Below are 24,785 nucleotides of genomic sequence, written 5' to 3' on the forward strand. Positions count from 1 at the left end.
ATACCCCAAGGAAGAAAGCCCTGAACACTAATTTAGAGAACACCCCTCCCCACCCAAAAAACCTTTAGGACCCAAATTGGTACCTTGTAAGTTCATCTACTTCAGAAAAGACTTTCTTAGAAAGCAAATAACTACGAGCATACCCTATTTTTACTACGCTTCACAGATTTTTTACAAATCGAAGGAAGGTAAAGACCCTTCACCAGCAAAATGATTACAACTCACTTTTATTGGGGTGGTCTGCAACCAATCCTGCAATATCTCTATATACTTGACATCTGAATTCCCTTGTTAAGTGCCCATAAAGAATTCATGAAATCACATTAAGGCAGACCCTTTCAGTTTAAAATCAATTCAAGTTGCAGATCAGGAACAAAAGACCTAAGGAAAGCCACTGACTCAAGGTAATAAGCAACATCTGTTTTTGAATAGGACCGGCAACTGCAGAAGGAAAAGTCCAACACAAATTCAAAGCAGCAGCTACAAAACAGGGCACATTTCAATAATCCAGCATCTTATGAAAATCTACATTAATTTTAACATTGAAGCAGACACAACATATAATTGTAACATTGTTTTAATCAAGTAATGTAGCGGTTTAAAACAGGGAATTTTAAGACAGTTGAGTAGAGCAAAGTGAAGGATCACTCTATTAGGATAGCCTCTGTGAATAAAATTATGTGGATTTCAATATATTGGAATTTTGGCACCAGACTCAACACCAGTCTATGCCAGAATTTTATTTAGTGTTTAGAAGCCCTAAATATAGTTCCCTTCAGGTTAAAAGGAAAACAAAACAAAAGCCTCTATAACAGAACCTCATTAGCTTGACACTGGGTATGTTGAGTGCAACCTGGCCTATACCACCAGTATCTCCTATAGGATGTCAGATAATGAAAGCAAATTAGCGAATGGCAAAGCATTTGAAACCTAGGTGAGATGTGAATTTGCAAAACCCTTTTCTTTGGTGTGACAAAGCACATTCCCTCCAGATATAGCGTCTGCTTCACTATCATCAAAATCTATCAAAAGGCAGCTGGAGACTAATTCATTCTCTCTCCAGTAAAATTACTAGATTGTAATTTCTTAAAATATCAAGCTAACAAGACTTTATTACATCAAATGTTTGTATAATTTCAATGTGAAAAAGTTTCTACATACATTTGTTAAGGTCTCATTATAATCTGAGATGGATCAAAGAAAATCAGAGGTGAATGAAGAACGCCCATGCTCCAAAAACGAATCCCGTGATTCTTGATTCCCACAGAACCCTTTGTATGCTAAGAAATAACTGCAACAATTTCTCAAAACCCTTTTAGATCATCTTTTTGGGCAAAGAATTCACAAGAAGTTATTTCCAAATCTAAAGACCAGGATGGGCTGGGCCAGGCCCTAATCACCTGTATTCAGTGGCCATCACCAGACTTCATGAGTGTCTAACTATATTCAATGTGAAATAAAAGACACCCAAGTCTCCTGCCAAAATATAGGCTGACTTAGAAGTACAATTTTAGTTTTCTTTTTAAATAAGACATTTTTATGGGGGGGGGGGGGGGGAATCAAGCTCAAGACACAGCAACACTAATTTTGGCAAGATAACAACCAAAACCTGTATGTTCAAATGTAAAAGGCATTCTAGAACAAGCCATAGTATTAGGGAAAATCCACACTGAACAAAATATACAGTATATGTCTAAACATTTTGAAATTGTAATTTAAACCGTGAAAGCTGAAAAATTATGCTGTTTTTTTTTTGCTAGAGATTAAGTGCACCTTTTTCCTTTTCCCCCCAAATAAAATCATGGAACTTACTATCTAATCAGACCCCCAGAGCTTGACCTTTCTCTCAGCACAAAGCAACAGCTACATAGACATAAAATGCTCATTTGTTAATAATTCCCCTGGCTCATCCAACTAGCAATGCATATGACTTCAAAGACTACAGTTTGGGGCAAGGGTATGTGACCTGGAAAAAAAAAATTCAAGTTTCAAAACCTGCTCTTAAAAATTAATTATAGGACACTCAGGTCATTTTTACTCTTAGTAAGATAAAGGTGTTGCACTGTCCACCTTGGCATGGTAAGAATGTACAGTACCAGATGCCAATTTGAGGGACTAGAGATAAGACTTTAAAAAGTACTTGTATTTCTTAATGGCTAAATAAGGTAATTAAAATAAGTTTATGCTCACATTCTGCTAAAGACCTGTTTACAGTCTCAGCACCGAACAGTTTCTAACAGGCTCCACGAATCCCTATGAGGTTAAATGATGGTACAGTGTTTTTAAAAGGAGCCAATTGTTTCAGCAGCTTAAGTCATTCAGAGCCAAAAAATTTAAGAATGACCAAAATCAAATCTTTATTTTTATAACTGTATAAATGTGATCCAAATGTGTCCACCACTAATTTTTCAAAAAGAAACATGCTATAAATAAGCAAACTACATCTGTTCACTGATATGTGTATGGACTCCCGAGGTGTCTCATTGGGGCTTAATTACAGACCACTCACAGCAATACGTTTTTAGCAGAAAGTGTAGCATGATGTTAAGCCATGTCAGCTTTTGCACATACATGTTGCACTTCTGGCTGATGATGCAGGAAGATTCTCAGCATTACAGATAAGCTGGGCTGCACCCGCCCCTTTAAATGGCATCAATGTCAATGTCATCGTCCTTGCTGTCAGACTTCACAGCTTCCACTTTGGGCACACTGGCCGTCTTCGAGTACACCACCTGATAAAACAAATATTAAGTCCATGCTAAACCAAGAAAATGGCCTATGGGCAGCCATCCTCCTTCATTTAAACCCTCCACCCCCAACGAGCTCGCTCCACAGCCTACCAGGATCTTGTTCCTTTTTACAGACCACTAGCACCTCTATATGCAACCTGCATTATTTAAATCTTACATTGGAAATTCTGACATTTATTTGAAATCATGTCTGGGGATATGAGATTCCCATCACCCTTTATACTCAGGATTATTCTCCAAATTATTGAGACTGCATCTTATTGCCTCAATCACCCAAATTTGCCTTTTTACGATTCTCAAGCACCCACCACTAGCACTAAAGTTAACTCTCCCCGTGCTTACCTCAATATTCTCATCCTCATCTTCTGCTTCACCTCCAGAGGATTCCTCCTCTGCTTCCTTCAACCACTTTATAAATGGTTCTGCTTTGACACGAATCTCTTTGGCAAGTTCTTTTGAAACGTATTTCTTTGAGGCCTAAAGAACATTAGTATAATTTTCTTAGTTTGAAGAATTTAAAATATGAGTTATTTATATAGCTCTCAGGGGACTGGGTCATATCTGTAATCTTGAATCATCAACAAAATACATGCATTCCACAAAAAAGTATTAAGAGTCTGAATAGCTTCTTGTTCCAAGCTGCCATGGCGGGGAATCCCCTCCAAATTACATTAGTCAAGCAGAGGAACTGCATTTTCATGTGTAAAGCAACTAAGTGTGAGAAGATACTTGAAGAGCCTGTTTATATATCCCCCACCTTTTCTGACCAGCTGATGATGACTTCTTCTTCCAAAAGGTCTGCATCATACATTTCCTTCAGGATGTGTGGAATCTTGGAGAGCAGCTGAGCTTGATGCATTGCTACCACACACTCCAAACCATGAAGAAGGTAACGTTGAGCTTTTTTATTGTTGTGACAAAACTGCAAATAGAGTATCTTTGTGTTAACAAGCTGTTACAGATGTTCTAAGTTTATAATTTTAACATCCAAGTACATTCACTGCCTTAGGATTGTTCCTTCAAGATATAGCCCCTAACAGTGGTTCAAAATGGTCAACACACGAAGAACTCTGCATTACTTTATCTGTAAGAGACCATGTGCAGTTTTCAGATAGTCCAATGCTTTTAAGGCACGTCAATTATCTCCACTTTCAGGATGACAGAGAACAAATGAGCAAGAGTTAAAGTGATGTTCCCAAGGTCACACAGCTTTAATCTCATTTATGAATCTCAAATTTGCTTACTCGTAGGAAATGGCGCCTGTATTTTTTAATCTGTTCTCTAATCTTCTCATTAAAAAGAACTTCAGTCAAAACAAGAGGTCCCATAGCTTTTACATCCAGTCTTTCTGCTTCAGCAACAATTTCTTTGTCCGATGAGTCGATAATACCCTCTTCTTTCTTTTTCTGCAAATAAAAGGAAGCAATTCAGTGTAACGGAGACACGTTTTGCTCTAGAGATATAGGTTATCCCTACTCTCATAGACATTTCCTCTAATTTGACAGTTCTAAGACTTCTATGATCAATAGCAGCCAGAAACAGTGCCTGGGATCACACCCAAAAAATATGTGAATGAACAAATAGGAAAAGTAAAAGTAAGCCTTGCATTTGAAGATTCAAAAGATAGCATGAAAAGTTACTTAACAAGTATCAGCTTAAAATATTATTTATCAATAGCCTAAGCTGGTTTTATTGATCAAAGGGAAAAAATTTAAAAAAGCCAGCATGGCTCAGTGGTTGAGCTTTGACCTATGAACCTGGTATTCACAGTTTGATTCCTGGTCAGGGCACATGCCCGGGTTGGGAACCCGATCCTCACTGTGGGATATGCAGGGGGCAGCCAATCAATGATTCTTTTTCATTGTTGATGTTTCTCTCTCTCTCTTCCTCTCTGAAATCAATACAAAAATATTTTTAAAAACATGTTCAACCGCCCTCAAAGCAAGTATTTTTACCTTAACAAAATCAAACAGGATATTGACCCGTTCTTCAACAGTTCTTTCCAAATCATCACTGAGTGTTAGAACTTTTGCATGGTCACTGATTTCATCCATTCTACGCCTCTGAGCTTCCTCAGTCGTATCCTCCCCCCAGTCATCATCCTCTTCTTCTTCCTGTTTACAAGAGCAAAAAAGATGCGTGACCAAAGGCCTTAAAATGTAAAAAAAAAAAAAAAAGAGCCCAGCCGTCATGGTTCCATGGTTGAGCATCAACCTATGAACCAGGTCACAGTTCAATTCCCGGTCAGTGCACATGCCTGGGTTGCAGGCTCAATCCCTAGTGTGGGGCGTGCAGGAGGCAGCCAATCAATGATTCTCTCTTAAATTGACTAGAGGCCCAGTGCACAAAATTTGTGCACTTGCGGGGAAGGTGTGTGTGTGTGGTGGTGTCCCTCAGTCACCCTGCACCCTCTTGGCAGTCCAGGAGTCCTGTGGGGAGCGGGCCTAAGCCATCAGTTGGATATCCTTAGCTCTGCCTCGGAGGCGGGAGAGGCTCCCGCCACCTACACTGCACTCACCAGCCCAGCTTCCCACAGGGGGTGCGCACTGACCGAAACCGGCTCTCCAACATCCCCCAGGGGTCCCAAATTGCAAGAGGGTGCAGGCCAGGCAGAGGGTCCCCACCAGTGCATGACCCAGGCCTCTGGGCTGGGGAGGGTTCGTGGGCGGGCTCCAGGGAGTGTCTGGCCCTTCTCAGTCCCAATCCGTTCGGTCCCAATCCGTCAGACCCCAGCAGCAAGCTAACCTACAGGTCGGAGTGTCTGCCCCCTGGTGGTCAGTGCACATCAGTGGCCTTAGCGTATCATTAGCATATTACGCTTTGGTTGAAAGGCCAACTAGACAACCGGGCTCTTAGCATATTAGGCTTTTGTTATATAGGATGTTTCTCTCTCTCTCCCTTCCTCTCTGAAAACAATAAAAAATACTTTAAAAAAAATTTCAGGTTTTTAGTTAACATCAAAAGCTCACTTTCCATTAGATTGGGTTTACCTTAATTCAATCAACCCCACCCAGCACCCAAAACACTGTTGTGGTTTACAGTATTTCTGCTCACTATAACCAAATTTATTTTACACAATCCAAGTACCTAACACACCCTCAACCCTGCACTTACCACTGCATGTGGAGGGAGACTGATTTCATTTTGTGGTGGTGGTGGTGGTGGTGTCTCACTGCTGGACACAGAGCCATTTTCCTTGTCTTTGCCCTTCCTATTTTTCTTTTCTTTTTCTTTCTTTCCTGTACCACTGTCACTATTCTCTACCAGGAAACAAAAAAGTAAAGTTCAGTATCACGACTTATTCTATACCTTATTGCTCATCATGAACATTTAAAACCCTGCCTTTTGTTCCTGAACCCTCCTCTGAGAAAAGCAAACACACTGCTACTTAAAATTCGCAGAGGATTCACAGACCAAAGGCATTCACTGTATTCAGGTTACAAATGGAATGTTCCAAAATATTAATGTACTGTTGGGTAAGATTAAAATGATGACTCAGAAGACGCAGCATTCAGGACCCTCTTCTGTCATTCATGAAGTTGAACACAAGCATAGCTGAACTGCACGTGAGCTAACCACCAGAACACTGTCTAAGTCTATATAACGGCTTGTCTCATAGAGGAGAGCACCGGAATAGGTTAGACTTTGTTGCTATAGCAAGCTCAAATTGTGTCAGACAGTGTCGCTCATCTGCCACAGAGTGTTGCTTGCAATGCTCTAAAGCCACTTAAGCTTAATGAGCTAAGCCCTCCATTCTCCTTGTATGTGTTTTACAGCAACAAGGAAACTTTCAAAGAATCAGTAGCTTTACAGTAAGATCTTAGAAGTTCATCAGGAAGACTTACCAGGTGGGTTTTTGAGAATGAATGTGCAGAGTTTATGATGTGTGTCAAGCATGCCTCGATAACCACAGGCTTTACAAGAATTACCTATTGTTTGCTTCTTTGGATTGACATGCTGCCAAAAAAGTAAAAACAAGTACGTCATCCATAATACATGATGAAAATTCCAAGAAAAAAGTGTGAAAAGATCTAACCAACAGAAAACATCTAAAACACCAGCTTAACATTCAAAGGAATTATTTTCCACAGTGATCTACTTCAAAAAAGTTACTATGAGTAATACTGTCAATAAATAAAAAAACAAAAGTCACTATGTGAACTTCTCCAAAATTTACAGGTTTTGTGTTATACTTCCAATTATGTCTGCTCTGCCTTTCAAAACATTATTTGGTGCTATCACAGGACTGGTCACAAAAGCAGGTATATAGTTTCTGCTTTTATTGACAAACATCTCAAAGTCACTCACCAGCTCTGTTTCAGGATTCTCACACTCAGGACAAAGAACAAATTTTTTAATGAATCCATCCAACATGTCTTGCAGCTTATTCGCCTCATGAGATCCATTGACAATGTAACGGTCATTCTTAACATCAAACTGGGTCTGTGCTCCCAGCTCACAACCAAAATATTTGGTGGGATCTGTTTGGGGGGGAAAAAAAAAAGTTTGATTACAATTAACTAAATTAATCTACTCAGCTAGCTTTATACAATTATCACTCCCTATGTTTTTAAATTACTTTGTATTGGGTTAAGAAATGTGTTGCTTACATAGTTTTTTATACTAACGACAATAAATCAGTTGGCTTTAAATCCAAGGTTCTACTTAACCCTTACACTAATTAGTATACAATCCAGACAAGAGCTGCAGACCCAAGTTGGTCATTGCTGTCAATACTATGCCTTTCAGACTTCTCCAAGAGGCATTACTTACACGTTGGAGGCCGATTAAGCGCCTTTGCAACGTCAACCATGTTGACTATAACTGTCTTGATTCCATTTCCTTTGCCCTCAACCTAGAGGAAATAAGAATTTAATTTTGCACTGTCTAGCCAAGAGATACATTCTTAAAGAATCTACGAAAAGAGCTTACGACTTGTTACTAAAATGAAGAAGTTACCACCTTGGCAATCAGACGGGGCATCTTGTAGCGATAGAACTGGTCTGACACGCTGCGGTTGACGTTGACAGACATTTTGGCTTATTAGTGGCTTTATCAATAAGATGAAGAGATCTTTGATTGCAACTTTTTGGTATCTTCTGTCTGGAGAAGAAGGGATGACATAAACGACTGCAAGAGTTCTCGGTCTCTGACATGAAAAAGTTTTCGCCACTGAGGCTGTAAGCTCCTTGCTTGTATGCTATATTCCCCCAATACAGGTACCAATGGCTGCGCAACAGCTCTGGAAGAGAAAGGAAAGAGAACACACAAGCCCCCACATTTAACATGACTCCTTCCTGTAGGGAACACGTCCCCCTAGGAGGTCTCAGTTAATTCCGCCCCAATTTCCCATGTTAAAGAGCACCCGAGTTCACGTGAAAACGAGTGTTCTGACACAGGACACCTGTAGCAACATAAAGGGTCGCTGTGTGATTAAGACGTGACGGGTAGGGAAATGCAGACTAAAACGAACTGCCTCCAGCTGCCGTGGGATCACGGGCCGGACCACATTCAGCATTTCAACAGCCGGCTTCCATGCAGCGAGTGGCCTCATTTCCACAGCTAATGAAAAACACAGCGCCCCCCCCCCCCCCCAAGCGGCCTGTATCCGCACGGAGTCTACACCGTCCTCCCCACGAGCTACCGTGTGAGGACGGCGGGACTGTTCTTTCCACGGTCCCTTCGACAACAATGCTCACTTCGCGGAGACACTCCCACAACAGCCCGGACACGAGCTCCCAGCGCGAGAACGGCCGACGGGAGGACGCGCCCCGGCCCCGCTCGTGCAAACGCGCCTGACCTGACCTTCGCTCCCGTCCCCGCGGCCGCGAGCTCTCGCGGTCCCGCCGGGGAAGGGCCGCCCCTGCCGAGGCGGACGTCGCGGAGCCGCGACATGGCGAGGCTTCTCCAGGGCGGCAGGTGGCCCGGGCCGCGACCGCCGCGCCGCGGGGCGGGAGAACGGAGCCCGACAGGGGGCGCCGGCCCTTCGCCCCCGCCGCGCCCCGCACGATGACTCACAAATGCAGCACGGAGGCCTGACTCAGGCGCGCGGCGCGCTCCCGGGGGCGGGGCGGGGCCCGGGGAGAAGCGGGGCCGGGGGGTGGGGGGGGCCGCCCGCCCGCCGCCCGAACTGCGCCACACGCGCCGGGTCACGCGGCGCGCCGCCATCTTGTGCGGCCGCCATCTCCCCGCCGGCCCGCGCCGCCCGCCGCCCGCGGACTCACCGTTTTCGTCAAATAAAGACATAAACCCAACGCTGCTCGCCCGGGACTGGGATGAAGTGAGACGCGCGTGAACCCGAGTCCGAGGAGGGGCGGCGGAGGAGCGCAGCGAGCAGCGGCCGGGCAGGCGCCGCCGAGCAGCGGGGAGGGGCTGTCCCAGCGACGTCCGGGGTCCACACCCTTCAGCGCCCGGGGCCTGGCGACCTGGCGCGGAGAAACGTCGCCGTGAGCCACGGCCGACGGGGCGCCTTCCCCGCCAGCCAGCGGCCCGCGGGGGTCGAGGGGGCGGGGAGGACTGGGGAGGGGGCGCGGGGCCGCCACCTCGCCACCGGACTCACCTCTGGAATGTTCTCGCTCTGACTGAACAACGCCGCCGCCGCGCTCAAGCTACCCTTGGCCCCAGTGCCCGCCCCCCGCGCCAGGCGGCACATCCCATTGGCGGGAGGCCCGCCCGACCTCGCTCGTCATTGGCCTGCACGCCGCGTCCATCGCGTCTTTCCCCGCCCCTTCTGCTTCCTGAGGCTCCACTCGCCGCCTTAGCCGGCCCCCAGCCCGGGTCCCGGCTTCCTCCACCTGCCTTCCCCTCCCCTGCGTTTCCCGGAGGCCTTCACGGTCTCGCGAGAGCGGGCGCGCCGCGGCGGGCAGAGGGGCTCGCCCGCGGGCCGCGCTCTGTCGGTTTGGCAGGGGGAAGATGGCGGTTGGCTCCCCCCCCCCCCCCTCCCCCTCCCCCGCCGGCCGGTCCTGGCCCCGTTCCCGCCCGAGCTCTCCCCGCGGTGAATGCGCAGCCTCGTCTTCCCGTCCCCCGGGGTCGGCTCGAGGGGAAGAAGTTGTCTGGTCTCCTTACTTCCTAGGCCTGGGCGCGGGGGGTAGATTGGAGCGCCTGGGGCTTCCATCCGAGGCCCGCCCTCTCCCCTCCCGGGCTCGGGTCTGCGTGGGCCGCGGCGACGTGACCCACCGAGTCGCCGTGACGGGGGCGTGAGGCCGGGCCACTCCCCGCTCCCCTGCTGCGGTCCGCCATGCTCCCCGGGGCACCCCAGCCCCCCGGCCCACACCACTGGTTAGCGGGCCCGGACCTCCTTCCTGGAAGCGCTCCCGGGAGGGCGTCCGCGTGGGGTGACCGAACAGCCCCCCTCCGACGTGTAAGTTGTGACCTAGGGGCAGAGCGTAACCCACAGCCCGTGATCCCACGCCGTCACCCGAAAGCGAGCGGCTGAGAGAGCGCCTGGTGTTTCCGTCGCGGCGATGGCAGACGCCCCCTCCCCCGCCCCCTTCTTTCAGAAACGGGTTTTGTGTGAAAGTTTCGTTGCGACTGTAAAAACCCAACAGACATTGGGGGACATGCTGGGCTGTGGGCACCTGCCGCCCGGAGCCCCGAGCCCGCGCGTCCACGCCCCGGGGGTGGGTGACAGCGCGCTGGGAGGGAGCAGGATGGGGCGCCCCGGGCCGCCGCCCTCGCCCTCTGTTTCGGGCAGGTCTTGTTGGCACGAAGGTTGGAGCTGGAAGATGGGGTGATCTCTTTAGTAAGTTCAGGCGCACTCTTCCATGACTTGCAGCGTTACAAACCCTTTTCAAACTGACAGTGTCCGTGGGGAGACGCAGAATCGCCCCGGGAGCAGGGCCTCCCCCCAGGCAGTGTGTGCGCCTGGGCGGGTAACTCGGAGCGGGCGCTTGTGGGTGCCCGGGTGCCCTGGGGACACGCCGCTCTGGTTCACCTTGGAGCATGACTTCGCTGTGCTGAAACATGGGAGTTTTTGCATGGCTGCAGGCAAATGATGTTATTTTAGAAACTCTTTTTGGAAACTATGGGCCTGAAACTAGTCTGAGGTAAGAAGCCTGCCGCCTCAGCAAAGTTTTAAAATAACTAAACACAAAGTGATTAAAAAAAATTTTTTTGTACGTGTGACGGCCCATCGTTAACCTTATTTTAAAAGTTTGTACTAATGTGAACTTTAATTTTTAGTACGTGTACTGTGGACAAAAAAGGCTTTTGTGGAAAGTAACCTCACAGGCTGATGGGGTCATAAATCCCTAGCCCCCGGTCATGGTGGGTAGCCATGCCCCAGGCTTGCGACTCTTTAGGAAAATGTTTGTCTTTGCCTGAAGCAAGCCCTGTCCATTGCTTTTGTCATCTAGGTTAACACACCTTTGAAATGAGCATAACAACTGGAGAGCAAGTAATCTTGTTAACTCCCCTGTAATCCAATTACCGCCTTGCTCTCTTCCACGTGCATGTCACCTTCCCTACATGCCCTCAATTTCACATGCATGAGAGAAAACTGCAAAACTGTTAGTTTCCTAAGCGTTTGAGGTCTTGCTTCCTGGCAGTTGTCATTAGTTTATTTTTAATTTAATATTTTTATTGGTTTTTAGAGAGAGGCAGGGAGAGGGGGAGAGAGAGAGAAACATCAGTGTGAGAGCGGAACATCGATTGATTGGCTGCCTTCTGACACCTCCTACTAGGATGGAGCCCCAAAACCCAGGTCTGTGCCCTGACTGAGAATCGAATCAGCAACCTCTTGGTGCACCGGACAACGCCCAACCAACTGATCCATACAGGCCAGGGCAATTGTCATCAGTTTTGGCTCAAATCCTATATAATAAAAGGCTAATATGCAAATTGTCCCCTCAACTGGGAGTTCAACCAGGGGGCAGGGGCCGGGCCAGCCAGCCCCTGCCCCCTGGTCAAACTCCCCCTGGCTGGCCTGCTTGATTGCCAGCTGGACTTCACCCATGCACGAATTTATGCACCAGGCCTCTAATAGACACATAAAAATTCACAACAGCTTTGGATGTTCTTATATCAACAGCACCACTCCTTTGCATCCAATCACAGGCCATGCTCTTTGTTGAATGCTTCTATAACCTGGGGATTTGCTAAGTTCTTTGCTTATAACTATCTTATTTACTTCTTAGCTCCTAGGAGGAATTTTTTATTCCCATTTTACAAATGAGCAAACTGAGACTTAGTGGGGGTTGCGGGGGGGGGGGGGTGTGTGTGGAACAAGCAACTTGCCCAAGATCATCGTGTACCTATTCAGGGGCAGAGCTAGAAGTTAGACCAGGTGTGTATGACCCCAGCGTCTGTTCCCTCAGCCGTGTGGGCCACAGCCTGTCCAGGGGAAGGTAAACAACCTCATTCAATAACGATCGCGAGGGGTGTTGCCATACCCATTTCACAGGTGAGGAATGAGACTCGGAAGGTGAGGTAATGTTCCGAGTCACCTGCCTAATAAATGGTGGACAGCGTTGGAACTCCAGCTTGTTTGACGCCAAGATCATTGCACAACTCGGCCTCCCTTTGCTGGTCTCCGCCTCTTCCGGCTGCACTGTTTCCTCGGGTCAGGTCTCGCAGTTGGCCACATGATGGGCGCTGGCGCTTACGAAATTTTTTGCAAATGAGTTCCTGAAATACGCGTTTCAGTGCAGACATGAGTAGCTGCCGGAAAGGTGAATTAGTCTGCTGGCTCCACGGCTGTGTAGATATCGGTGTCTGTGACTGTTGCGCAGGCATTAGCCCCTGGAGCCACATCAAGTCTGCGGGACGGAGAACCTTGTGCTTCTGAGCTGTGGGCCCTGGGGGCGAAGGCCTTGGCCAGCTGGCCTCCCCCATGATGTTCCTGACTCAGCTCTCTCTAACCTCCAGGGAGGTTGTTTTTTTTTTTTATCCTCACCCAAAGATATTTTTTCCATTGATTTTTAGAGAGAGTGGAAGGGAGAAGGAGAGACAAACACCGACATGAGAGAGACCCATCGATTGGTTGCCTCCCACATGCCCCTGACCAGGGCCGGGAGCCTGCAACCAAGGTATGTGCCCTTGACTGGAATCAAAGCCAGGACCCTTCAGCCCGCAGGCCGACACTCTAACCACTGAGCCAAACCGGCCAGGGCTCCGTGGTGTCTCAAAGCTGCCCACTATTGGCCACGAAGTTCCTGTCTCCCCGGCTTGAGGACGAGCTGGGGGGGGGGGGGGGGCGGGGGTGCTGTTTTCCTTCTAGCCCAGCGGTCACCACCCTTTCGGACCTCGCGGACCACCCTGGCCCGTGGACCCCCGGTTGGCGACCGCTGTCCTAGCCCTAGCCTGCGCTGGGCGGGAACGGAAGGCTATCTGGTGTGTGCAGGGTGGGAGGGCGTGGGCTCGTGTCCCGCAGCGCCGTAATCTCAGGCACCCATTCCAGTCAACACTCTGACTCGCCAGGCAGCGAGAATCCAGGCCCTCCTACAACACAGGCCCTGCCCCGGGCCACACGTAAACATGCCTGGTAGACACCCCGGGAAGGCGGGCCCCTCCGTGGCATCTCTGGGTCACTTCTGTGACCCTACCCGCCCCCGCCCCCCCGAATTCATGGAACATGATTGCCCTTGCCTGTTTACTTCTCCTCAGGCTCAACATGGGGCCGGGGGACTTGTCCTTGAGAGCCGAGGAAGCTGAACTGGGGGAGGACGGGAGCCTTCAGTTTTGAAGGGGACAGAGGCAGGCAGCAGAGGTGTCTGAGGCAGCGCCCAGGCCAGGTGTCGCTGGAGACCGACATGAGCCCGCCTCCTCCAGGGCACACAGCTCCAGCCGAACTGCACCTCGTGGCACTCCTGGAGAGAGAGAAAAGTGCAAAGTGGCCCTAGCCGGTGTGGCTCAGTGGATAGAGTGTCAGCCTGCGGACTGTAAGGGTCCCGGGCTCCATGCTGGTCAAGGAGTCAAGGGCACATACGTCGGTTGCAGGCTCCTCCCTGGCCCTTGGCCCTGGTCAGGGCTCATGCAAGAGGTAACCAATCAATATCTTCCTCTCCCATCGATGTTTCTTTCTGTCTTTCTCTCTCTCTTCCTCTCTCTCTAAAATCATGGAAAAATATCAAGTGAGGATTAAAAAAAAAAGTGCCACATGGAGAAATGTGGAGGCCTGGGAGAGCAGGCCCTGCCGGCGAATGGGTTGTGTCTCTGTCACATGGAAGCCACACACTACACCCCACGCTGCCTGCCCCTGGCCGCCTCAGGGCCTCGCGCCGGGAAGCAGGAGCGTGGCTGCCGACGCAGACCCTCCCCTGCACGACCCGAGCGGCATTAGTCTCGCACAGCGCGCTGCCCTGGTACACGCGTGTGCACGGAGGCCTGGGACAGGCTGAGGGGTGGCGAGACCGGACCCCGCCCGTTCTCCTTCCTGACAGCCATTGCGAGCCTTTGCAGGAGAGCATCTTAGGGCGGTCCCCACCCTGCACCCGTCGTCCTCCTCAGTGTGAGCCTGGCAGGCTTTATCCACCACCCAGACCGTGCCCACGTGCCAGGCCGTGAGCTCACGGGTCGCTGGTGGCTGTGGCCTGTGGCCTGTGGCCTGTGGCCTGTGCTGACCACTTGACGCGCAGCAGCGGGAAGCTCGGCCGGGTACCTTCCCCGCTGAGTCAGCGGCCACTTTGGGCAGAGTTGCCAGCAAGGTGGCGTTTTTTTGGTTTTTTGTTTGTTTATTTCAGAGAGGAAGGGAGAGGGAGAGAGAGAAAACATCAGTGATGAGAGAGAATCATTGATCGGCTGCCTCCTGCACGCCCCCTACCGGGGATGGAGCCTGCAACCCAGGCCTGTGCCCTTGACTGGAATTGAACCCGGGACCTTTCAGTGGATGGACCTTTGGCTCTATCCACTGAGCCACACCAGCCAGGACCAAGGTGGCGCTTTGAGTACACATGTCTGTGGCCGCACTCGGGGCGCCTCTGGGCACGGCCTGGTTTCCGTGAGCCAGCACTTCTCCTCTGAGCGAGACACCGGAACCGGAGGGCCAGGCAGACACGGGTGGCTGGGCTCCCACAGTGTGATCTAGGTCTGGGCAGGGCCCAGAATTGAGATCTCTAAGAGATGTGGGGGGATGCAGGACCCCACTTTGCCCTAATGCCGTGGCGCCCAGGGACCCCTCTTGCTCTCCCCACAGTGTCAGTGGCTTTCTTCTGCGATGGTCCAGGGCCCTGGTTCAGGCAGACGGGTCTGTCTGTGAATGCAAATGAGCGAAGAGGAACAAATGGATGGTCCCGCCACCGCGTTGCCGAGGTGGGTCCCGGAGACGTTGCACCTGGTGAAGCCCTGTCACCTGTTCTCTCATTCACACCCTGACCTCAGCGAGGGGGCAAGTGTGTGTGGTGGCTCTGCTGGGAGCAAGTCTGTCATTCAGAGCCTCAGGCCACAGTGGTCACAGACATGAGCCATTGGATCCCACCCCACGCCCGGCCAGGCTCCAGGTGTGCATGCACACCCACACCTGCCTGGCCACTGCCCCCACTGCCTGCCTCCACTCTGTGCTGGTCTTCACTCACCTATTCACGTGTTCATTCATTCCACCCATATATATGGGCCAGCTCTAGGAAGTTTAAACATTTAAGACATTGTGTTAGTTTCCTGTGGCTTCTGTAACAAAGTATCACAAACAGCCTGGCTTAAAGCAACAGTGATTTATTCTCTTCGTTCTGGAGGCCAGAAGTTCAAAATCAAGGTGTTGGTAGGGCCGTGCCCTCTCTCCTAGCTTCGGGTCCCTGGTTCCTGGGCTCACAGCTGCTGCATCACGCTGAGCAATGCCTCAGTCACCTGACCCTCCCCTGGGTCTGGTCTTCACGTGGAGTTCTCCGTGTGCTCTGTGTCTTCCCTTCTTTTTATTTTCAAAACTAGAGGCCTGGTGCACAGAAATCATGCACTGGGGGGGGGTCCCCTCAGCCTGACCTGTGCTCTCTTGAAGTCCAGGAGCCCTCAGGGGAGCAGGCCTAAGCCGGTTGTTGGACATCCTTAGCGCTGCAGAGGTGGGAGAGGCTCCTGGCACTGCCGCTGTGCTCGCCAGCCATGAGCCTGGCTTCTGGCTGAGCGGTGCTCCCCCTGTGGGAGCGCACTGACCACCAAGGGGCAGCTCCTGCGTTGAGCGTCTGCCCCGTGGTGGTCACTGCGCATCGTAGCAACCGGTTGTTCCATCATTTGGTCGATTTTCATATTAGCCTTTTATTATATAGGATATTTTTATTGCAGAGAGGAAGGGAGAGGGAGAGAGAGAGATAAAAACATCAATGATGAGAGAGAATCATTGATTGGCTGCCTCCTGCATGCCCCCTACTGGGGATCGAGCCCACAACCCAGACATGTGCCCTGACCAGGAAGTGAACCATGACCTCCTGATTCACAGGTCAACCACTGAGCCATGCCAGCCGGGCTGTCTCCCTTCTTATAAGGACACCAGACACACTGGATTTAGGGCCTGCCCTACTCCCCAGTCCAGTATGACCTCATCTTAACGTAGACCCCCGAAGACACTGTTTCCAAATAAGGTGGCATTCCCCTCTTTCTGGAGAACCAGTTTAACTCACAACAGACATTAAAAAAACAAATTTGGCCGGTGCCGGTGGCTCAGTGGTTGAGCATTGACCCATGAACCAGGAGGTCACAGTTCGATTTCCGGTCAGGGCACATGCCTGGGTGAAGGACTCGATCCCCAGTGGGGGACATGCCAGAGGCGGCCGATTGATGATTCTCTCTCATCACTGATGTTTCTATCTCTCTCTCTCTTGCCCTTCCTCTCTTTGAAATCAATAAAAATATATATTTTAAAAAAACAACAGCTTGGAATGACCCAACATTTAAAATACCACCTTGCTCATCCATTTAGGGGCACAAGACTCCTAAAACATCAGCAGGAGCCCCAGGGACAAGTCATGTGTGCAGAGTGTGTACGCGAGATGGTTCTGTGGCCTCCGTGCTTCCCAGGCCTTAATCCATTCCGTCCCCCCACAGCCCTCCCAGGTAGATTCTGTTGTTAATTCTACTTTGCAGGTGACTTTTAAAAAGTATATTTTATTGATTTCAGAGAGGAAGGGGGAGGGAGACAGAAACATCAATGATGAGAGAGAATCATCGATCAGCTGCTGCCTGCATGCCCCCCCCCCCCCAATTGGGGATCAAGCCCGCAACCCCGGGCATGTGCCCTGACCAGGAATCAAACCATTACCTCCTGGTTCATGGGTCAGTGCTCAACCACTGAGCCACGCCAGCTGGGCATGATGGCTTTCTTGCTCCATAGGGCGATGTTTCTAAACTTCCCCTTAAACTTAAGATTTAGTCCAGCCCTAGCCAGTTTTGCTCAGCGGTTAGAGCGTCGGAATGGGGCCTGAAGGTCCCCAGGTTTAATTCCGGTCAAGGGCACATGCCCAGATTGCGGGCTCGATCCCCAGTAGGGGGCGTGCAGGAGGCAGCTGATCGATGATTCTCATCATTGATGTTTATGTCTCCCCCTCCCTCTCTTAAATAAATAAAAATATATATTAAAAAATAAAATAAAATTTTAAAAAGGTGTAGTCCATATTTAGGGTCAGTTTCCTGTATCTGTCATATTCTCTAGTCGATGGAAGAGCCATCAGAAACCATAAGGACATGCTCTACATCACCTCCATTTTGTGGTGCCGTCTACGCCCATGCCGTTAGTACCAGATGGGACTCCGCAGTGCGGACTCTGGGGAAAGCGTTTTCCTGAATTAGGTGAGAGGTTTTTTCCCTGGGCCTTCGGCGCCCACGTCTGACATTCCGGCGTGGCGTGCGCTGTTGGCCTTGGTGAGAGAGCTCAGCTGTTCCCAGCTCCTCTCGTAGCCCAGCTCACAGGCTGCCCGTGTGTTTGGGGTTTTTCACGCAGAAGGAGGTCTTTGGGCCGAGGCCTTGCACGTGCGCAATCTCTTGCTAGATATTTACAAGCCTGGGCTGTTTTTAACACTCACTTTTGCTGCCTTAAGACCACAGTCCGAATGCCAAGCTGACTGGCTCCTCTCACCCAGCACGATGTGATGTCTCCAAGGTGCATCCGTTCCGCTTGGAGAGAAGCCACTCACAGAAGGACACCTGCTGTGCGAGTCCTCACGGAGGCGGAGCAGGCGAGGCGGGCAAGGCAGGCTCAGCGGCGGGGACTGGATGGGACGGGCAGTTAGTGTTCAATGGGGACAGGGTTTCGGTTTGGGAAGATGGAAAAGTTCTGTAGACGGATGGTGGTGCCGGTTTCACAGCATGTACATCACCTCGGACACTGAACTGGGCACTTAGAAATGGCCACAATGGTAAATGTTATGTTACGTCTACTTTACCGCAATAAGAATACAGCCCTGCAATAACCCAAGAGACTACATCTAAATATATCCAAACTAGAGGCCCAGTGCACAAAATTCATGCACGGGTAGGGTCCCTAGCAGCTGCCGGCTGCCGCCTGGGGCCTTCCTTTGTTTCCTGCCGCCCCCTGGTGGTCAGCACATGTCATAGCGAGCGAGCAAACTCCCAGTCAGTTGAACTCCCAAGGGGACACTTTGCATATTAGGCTTTTATTATTTTTATTTATTTATTTATTTATTTCAAAGCGTGTCATGACTTTATTTTTTTTAATAAATCTTTATTGTTCAGATTATTACAATTGTTTCTCCTTTTTCCCCCCCATATCTCCCCATCACCCGGTTTCCTCCCCCCCGCTGTCCTTATCCATAGGTGTATGATTTTTGTCCAGTCTCTTCCCATACCCCCCACACAGACACCACTTTCCCCCTGAGAATTATCAATCCACTCCCATTCTATGCCTCTGACTCTATTATGTTCACCAGTTTATTCTGTTCCTCAGATTTTTAATTCACTTGATTTTTAGAATCACTTGTTGATAGATGTTTGTTGTTCATAATTTTTATCTTTACTTTTTTCTTCTTTTTCCTCTTTTTAAAGAATACCTTTCAGCATTTCATATAATACTGGTTTGGTGGTGATGAACTCCTTTAGCTTTTTCTTATCTGTGAAGCTCTTTATCTGCCCTTCAATTCTGAATGATAGCTTTGCTGGGTAGAGTAGTCTTGGTTGTAGGTTCTTGCTATTCATCACTTTGAATATTTCTTGCCATTCCCGTCTGGCCTGCATAGTTTCTGTTGAGAAATCAGCTGACAGTCGTATGGGTGCTCCCTTGTAGGTAATTGACTGTTTTTCTCTTGCTGCTTGTAAGATTCTCTCCTTGTCTTTTGCCCTTGGCATTTTAATTATGATGTGTCTTGGTGTGGTCCTCTTTGGATTCCTCTTGTTTGGAGTTCTGTGCGCTTCCTGAACTTGTAAGTCTATTTCTTTCACCAGTGGGGGAAGTTTTCTGTCATTATTTCTTCAAATAGGTTTTCAGTATCTTGCTCTCTCTCTTCTGGCACCCCAAAAATTCGGATGTTGGTACGCTTAAAGCCATCCCGGAGGCTCCTTATGCTATCCTCACACTTTTGGATTCTTCTTTCTTTCCGCCTCTCTGGTTGGGTGTTTTTTTCTTCCTCATATTCCAGATCTTTGGTTTGACTCTTCGGGTGTGGTGGTCTACTCTGTATATTCTTTATTTCAGACAGTGTATGCATAATTTCTGACTGGTCCTTTTCCATTTTTTTAGTATTCTCATTTAGGTCCTTGAAGGTCTCTTCAAGTTCCTCAGCGGTTTTTAGAAGATTCTTGAGTAACCTTATAACTATGGTTCTGAACACTGTGTCGTCCATTAGTTTGCTTTCATCTATCTCTCCTACTTGTGACATACTCCGATGTCTCCACATTTTGGCTGCCTCCCTGTGTTGATGGAGTGGCTTTGTGTGGTCGGTGACCTATAGGGGCCGGTAGCTCAGCTTCCCCAATCACCCTAGGTGGTCGCTGTTGGTACTCCCCTTTGTGGGCTGAGTGGAAAGTCTTGGTGAAGTTAAAAGCCCTGATTGCTGTTGGTACACTGGGAGGAATTGACCTCTGGTCCAATTGGCTGTGAGGGCCTGCTGTGTCTATAACGGAAGGATTGCTGTGCTGGAGACACAGTAGGGCTTTGGTGCTCACTGAGTCTGCCTCTTGAATGTGTCCCTTATGAGAGTGGTTGAAATCTGGTGTCGTCCACACCAACAGAAAAGTCACTCTCACTCTCCGACCGATGGCTGAGAGTCCTGTAGGCGTCTGGGTCCCCCACGTGTCCCCAGAAACTGGAGTTCAGAGTGGTTGGGATTGTTGGTATCACTGGCGGGAATTGATCTCCAAGCCAGTTGGCTGTGAGGATCAGCAGTGTCTCCGCTGGGAGAGCTTCTGTGCTCAGCTTGGATGGGGCGGAGTCTCAGGGTGGCGCAGACAAGCTTTGTTTTCCCGTCTGCTCCGCCCTAAGAGGGGCGGTTTCTCCGTGCCCGAATTAATGGCTGCGTGCCTCTGAGAGAAGGCAGCTTTTGAGCCTCTCCCGCTGCCTAACAGACCAGTTTCTCCCCAGCTGGGGCTTTGTTTTTCTCCCGAATGAGAAATCCAGTCACTGGGAGGGCTGTGCTCAGCTTGGATGGGGTGGAGTCTCAGGGTGGCGCAGACAAACTTGGTTTCCGTCCACGCCACCCTAAGAGGGCCGGTTCCTCCGTGCCCGAATTAATGGCTGCGCGCCTCTGAGATAAGGCCGCTCTCAAGCCTCGTCCGCTGCCAAACAGCCCAGTTTCTCCCCGACCGCAGCTGGATTTCAGTGCAGTCGGGCGGCCCTGCTTTTCTCCCAAACGAGAAAGCTAGCCACGCAGCGTCTGCTGCCCTCCCTCTCCGCGCTGTGAGCAAGCCTGCCGCGTATTCAGCCGCCCGCCCTTTCCGTGCTCACGGATCTCTGCACCTCCACAGCTCCTGAGGCTCAGCGTCCCCCTCTCTGTTTTTCTCTAGTTGTAGGTTTTCCACTCTGCCAGCTTTCTGGTGGTTTTGGACGGTGTGCGCTCTGTTTTCCAGTTGTAGTTTCAAAATTGTAGTGGTAGGCAACAGTTAGGTGTTTACCTTATGCCGCCATCTTGGTTTCTCCGCGTGTCATGACTTTTCTGCATATTAGGCTTTTATATAGAGAGATGATAGTCGGTACGTAAGAACTCACAGTCCTGAGGGCGGGGCTAGGAGAGGGGCAGAGTGCATGTAGGGCAGAAGGGCAGGCAAAGGAAATATTTTAACACTTATGCTATGAGTTGGGTTGGGGTTGTCTCTTTTTTTTTTTAATTAAAAAAAAATTTTAACCCAGCTGGCATGGCTCAGTGGTTGAGTGTCAACCTGTGAACAAGAAGATCACAATTCAATTTCCAGTCAGGGCACATGCCCAGGGTGCAGGCTCGATCCCCAGTGTAGGACTTGTAGGAGGCAGCCGATCAATGATTCTCTCTTATCATTAATGTTTTTTATCTCTCTCTCCCTCTCCCTTCCTCTCTGAAATAAACTTTAAAATATATTTAAAAAAAGAATAAAGTGAGCCAAAAATATGCTCAAGATCAAGTTGGCAAGAGTGGCTGGGAGTAAAATCAACTTAGTGGGGCCAGAAGACCGTTGGTTTAAGTTTTTTTGTTTTGTTTGTTTGTTGTTGTTAATCCTCACCCGAGAATATTTTTTCCATTGCTTTTTAGAGAGAGTGGAAGGAAGGGGGGGAGGGGGGGCAGAGAGAGAGAGAGAGAGAAACATCAATGTAAGAGATACACATCAATTGGTTGCCTTCTGCAAGAGGCTGAGATGGAACCTGCAACCCAGATATATGCCCTTGACGGGGAATCGAACCTGCGACCCTTCCGTGCCTGGGCTGACACTCTAACCACTGAGCACACCGGCCAGGGAGCATTTTTTTAAAGCAGCTTATTGAGGTGTTATGAACACACGACAAACAGCACATATTTAAACGATGCAATTTGATACGTTTTTTTTTATAGTCTATAACATAATCATTTATTTCCTTTAGCAGCTCAGCCTTTCTTATTTCTAAAGTACCATCACAACCTCTGACTAACAAAACAAAGTAGGCAACAACGGGGGAGGCACGAAGAAAAAGAACACATTGCTAAGTCATGTGGTGTTTTCCTGGGGGATGATACCCGGACTGGCATCTGCAGCCCTCCGGGGCTATGACATAGGCATGCACCCCTGGACCCGCCGCCAGGGCAGGGTGGGAAAGACGCATCACTGCGTGTGTCCGTGCCCTTTCCCTCCTCCCACCTGCCCTTCTTCTCGCCGCTCTCCAGGTCGCTTCCTGTCACAGAAGATTAGTTCGTATTGCCCAGAGGTTTTTTCTGGCCTCTTTTCTGAGGATTATTGTGAGATTCATTCATGTTGTCACATGTACCCATAATTCCTTCCTTTGGTTGCTGACTCATATACCATTGCAGGGATATAGCACACTTAGTTTTTGTTTTGTTTTTGTTTTGTTTTTTAAATATATTTTTACTGATTTCAGAGAGGAAGGGAGAGAGAGAGAGAGAGAGAGGAGAGAGAGAGAGAAAAACACCAATGATGAGAGAGAATCACTGATTGGCTGCCTCCTGCACGCCCCCTACTGGGGATTGAGCCCATCGAACCCGGCATCCTTCAGTCCACAGGGTGACGCTCTATCCACTCAGCCAAACCAGCCAGGGCGAAGCACAACTGTTTACTCATTCACCGATTGATAGTGAATCTAGGTCTTTACAGTTTGGGGCAATTAACAATGAAGCTGCTCTGGATATTTGTATACACATCTTTGTATGAACATATATTTCCTTTCCTTGGGGTAATGTCCTGGGAGTGGAATGGCTGGACTGTGTGGTAGGTGTATGTTGGATTTTCAAGGGAACTCCCAAACTATTTCCCAGCGTGGCTGTATCATTTTACATTCTCATGCGCAATGTCTGAGAATCCCAGTTCCTCCACATGCTTGTCAACACTTGGTTAGTCTGTCTTTTTTTTTTTTTTTTTTTTTAATCCTCACCCGGGGACACTTTTTCCATTGATTTTTAGAGGAAGTGGAAGAGAGAGGGAAAGACTGAGAGAAACACATCGACTGGTTGCCTCCTGCATGCGCCGGGCCAGGGCTGGGGAGGGACCTGCAACCGAGGTACATGCCCTTGACCTGAATCTGGGACCCTTCGGTCTGCAGGCCAGCGCCCTATCCACTGAGCCACGCCGCCCAGGGCCAGTCTGTCTTTGTAGTCGCAGCCGTTCTAATAAGTGTAGACTAGTGTCTGGTGGCTATTTATCGTGCGTTTCCTTAGTGACGGATGGTTTTGTGCATCTTTCCACTTGCTTGTATGCCACTGGTCTACCTCCTTTTGGTGATGTGTCTATTCAAATCTGTTGGCCATTTAAAAAATTGTTGTGTTTGTTTTTGAGTTTCAAGAGTTTGTTGACTTCAAAGAAATAGAAAACTCGATATTTCTCCAGCAAAGCGGATTTTTATTTTATTTTTTTAATAGTCATTGCAAATGCTGGCATCACGGGAAACTGTCGTCCAGCAAAGAGGATTTATTGGGGAACAACACAGAATTGTAATTCCGCACAGTCCATTGGTGGAAACTGGGAGCTGAAGTGTTGTGGCTCCTCATTGGTGCAGCTGTCACTGTCTCTCATTGGCTGAGTGGTTGCTAGGCGGAGAGAAGATCCTCCTTCTTGCTGGAGTAGCTGTGATGGAGACGGGAAGTAGTCTCTTCCTGTTTGGGGTGATTAGCAGGTGGGCGTGAGAGCTCCCCCTGCAAACGCTCTCAACTCTAATCCAAGTGGAGTTTCTGTTCATTCATTTCCACAAGTTCTTTTTGAAGAAATTATTTTTATTGTATAAAGTATTTCAGATGCCCCCTTTCCCGCCCCCACATTGCCCCCCCCCCACTTCGCTCCCCCCTTGGGCCTTTGTAAATTCTGGATAAAACTTATTTTATTTTGATTTTGGTCCCTCCTGAGGTTTGGTGTCGTCCTGCACAGTGAGAACACTTCCATTCTGGAAAGTTCTATTTCATCTTTCTTCCTCTCCCCTCCACTGTCTTTTCTGGAAATCGCTAGTGGATGAAGATGGGCCTCTCTTAGCTTTTCCTCCACCCGTCCCATCTCGTCCCCTGCTGAAGGCAGGTGTTCGTCCCATCTCGTCCCCTGTTGAAGGCAGGTGCTCCCCGGCGCCTGGGACTTCGCTGGTGAGCAGAAGCAGCGAACCTCTGCTCTCACCTGGTGGTGGGGCGGGGGGGGGGGGGGGGGGCTGGCGATGGATGACGTGGCCTAGTAATACATCAGCGAGTTATTTCTTCTGTTCCAGGTGATGGAAATGGAAGAGGGGAGGGGGCAGGGGCCTGCGTTGGGAGCAGGTGAGGCCCATCTCGCCAGGAGCAGAGATGACGGCCTGGCTTCGTGGGTGAGTGCGGGTGTGAGGAAGGCTGGCCGGAGGTGGGGCGGGCGGCAGGTCTCTTGGAGAAGCAGTGAGAACAAATGCTTTATTGTGGGAAATGCTCTGGGAGGCATATGAGGAGGGAGGTGCGAGGCGGGAACTGCTGGTCGCCACGAGGGTCTGACTCAGAGCGTCCTGGGGGCCCGGCAGCCTGAGGACGGTGTGGCACGGCCATCCCCTCGGCGAATCCTCAAGCCAGAGCCCGTCATGAGAGGAGCGCGTCCCTCTGCCTTTACACCCTGGCGCCTTAGGTCCCTGGCGGGGAGCACCCTATGCGGTAGGTCCCTGGCGGGGAGCACCCCTGTGCGGTAGGTCCCTGGCGGGGAGCACCCCATGCGGTAGGTCCCTGGCGGGGAGCACCCCATGCGGTAGGTCCCTGGCGGGGAGCACCCCATGCGGTAGGTCCCTGGCGGGGAGCACCCCATGCGGTAGGTCCCTGGCGGGAGCAGCAGGGGCAACAGAACCCCAGAGCTAAGCAGCGGGGACCCTCCCTGGAGTTGGGGGCCAGTGTCCTCATGGCCACACTGTCCTGGGCATGACTAGCCTGGACTGTCCCCTCACTCGACCTCCATGACTCCAGAGGCAAAGGTCAAAGGGAAGAGTGACCCAGCCCGGCTGGTGTGGCTCAGTGGTTGAGCACCGACCTATGAACCAGGAGGCCGTGGTTCAATTCCCGG

At 49.9% G+C, this 24,785-nt stretch overlaps 1 protein-coding gene and 1 non-coding gene across 3 annotated transcripts; both read right to left on the reverse strand.

The window, feature by feature from the left end:
* Positions 1-561: 561 nt before the first annotated feature.
* EIF5 (eukaryotic translation initiation factor 5) lies at positions 562-9,379 on the reverse strand. Of its 2 annotated transcripts, XM_008158819.3 has the most exons (12): positions 9,310-9,377; positions 8,975-9,175; positions 7,713-7,992; positions 7,524-7,605; positions 7,059-7,231; positions 6,596-6,707; positions 5,865-6,010; positions 4,706-4,864; positions 3,995-4,156; positions 3,508-3,672; positions 3,093-3,227; positions 562-2,732 (listed from the first exon to the last, which is right to left on the reverse strand). In XM_008158819.3, exons 3-12 carry the CDS (start codon positions 7,782-7,784, stop codon positions 2,643-2,645), a joined length of 1,296 nt encoding a protein of 431 aa, XP_008157041.2. In that variant the 5' UTR covers positions 7,785-7,992; positions 8,975-9,175; positions 9,310-9,377; the 3' UTR covers positions 562-2,642. The 2 variants fall into 2 exon arrangements, with proteins under 2 accessions (XP_008157041.2, XP_054571690.1); XM_054715715.1 differs by lacking the exon at positions 4,706-4,864 and having other exon boundaries at positions 9,310-9,379.
* LOC114228808 (small nucleolar RNA SNORA28) lies at positions 6,336-6,459 on the reverse strand. The gene has a single exon (XR_003614929.2). It is a non-coding gene; the product is annotated as a small nucleolar RNA SNORA28 (small nucleolar RNA).
* Positions 9,380-24,785: the final 15,406 nt, after the last annotated feature.

This window comes from Eptesicus fuscus, chromosome 5, assembly GCF_027574615.1.
Source record: "Eptesicus fuscus isolate TK198812 chromosome 5, DD_ASM_mEF_20220401, whole genome shotgun sequence".
NCBI classification, from domain to species: domain Eukaryota; kingdom Metazoa; phylum Chordata; class Mammalia; order Chiroptera; family Vespertilionidae; genus Eptesicus; species Eptesicus fuscus.

Excerpts from the sequence above, each read along its gene's own strand:
- EIF5 (XM_008158819.3), bottom strand. The coding sequence starts at position 7,784 with ATGTCTGTCAACGTCAACCGCAGCGTGTCAGACCAGTTCTATCGCTAC. Across the intron at positions 7,606-7,712 it reads TGCCCCGTCTGATTGCCAAG|GTTGAGGGCAAAGGAAATGG; the intron begins GTGGTAACTTCT and ends TATTTCCTCTAG. Across the intron at positions 3,673-3,994 it reads ACAGGCGCCATTTCCTACGA|TTTTGTCACAACAATAAAAA; the intron begins GTAAGCAAATTT and ends CTCTATTTGCAG.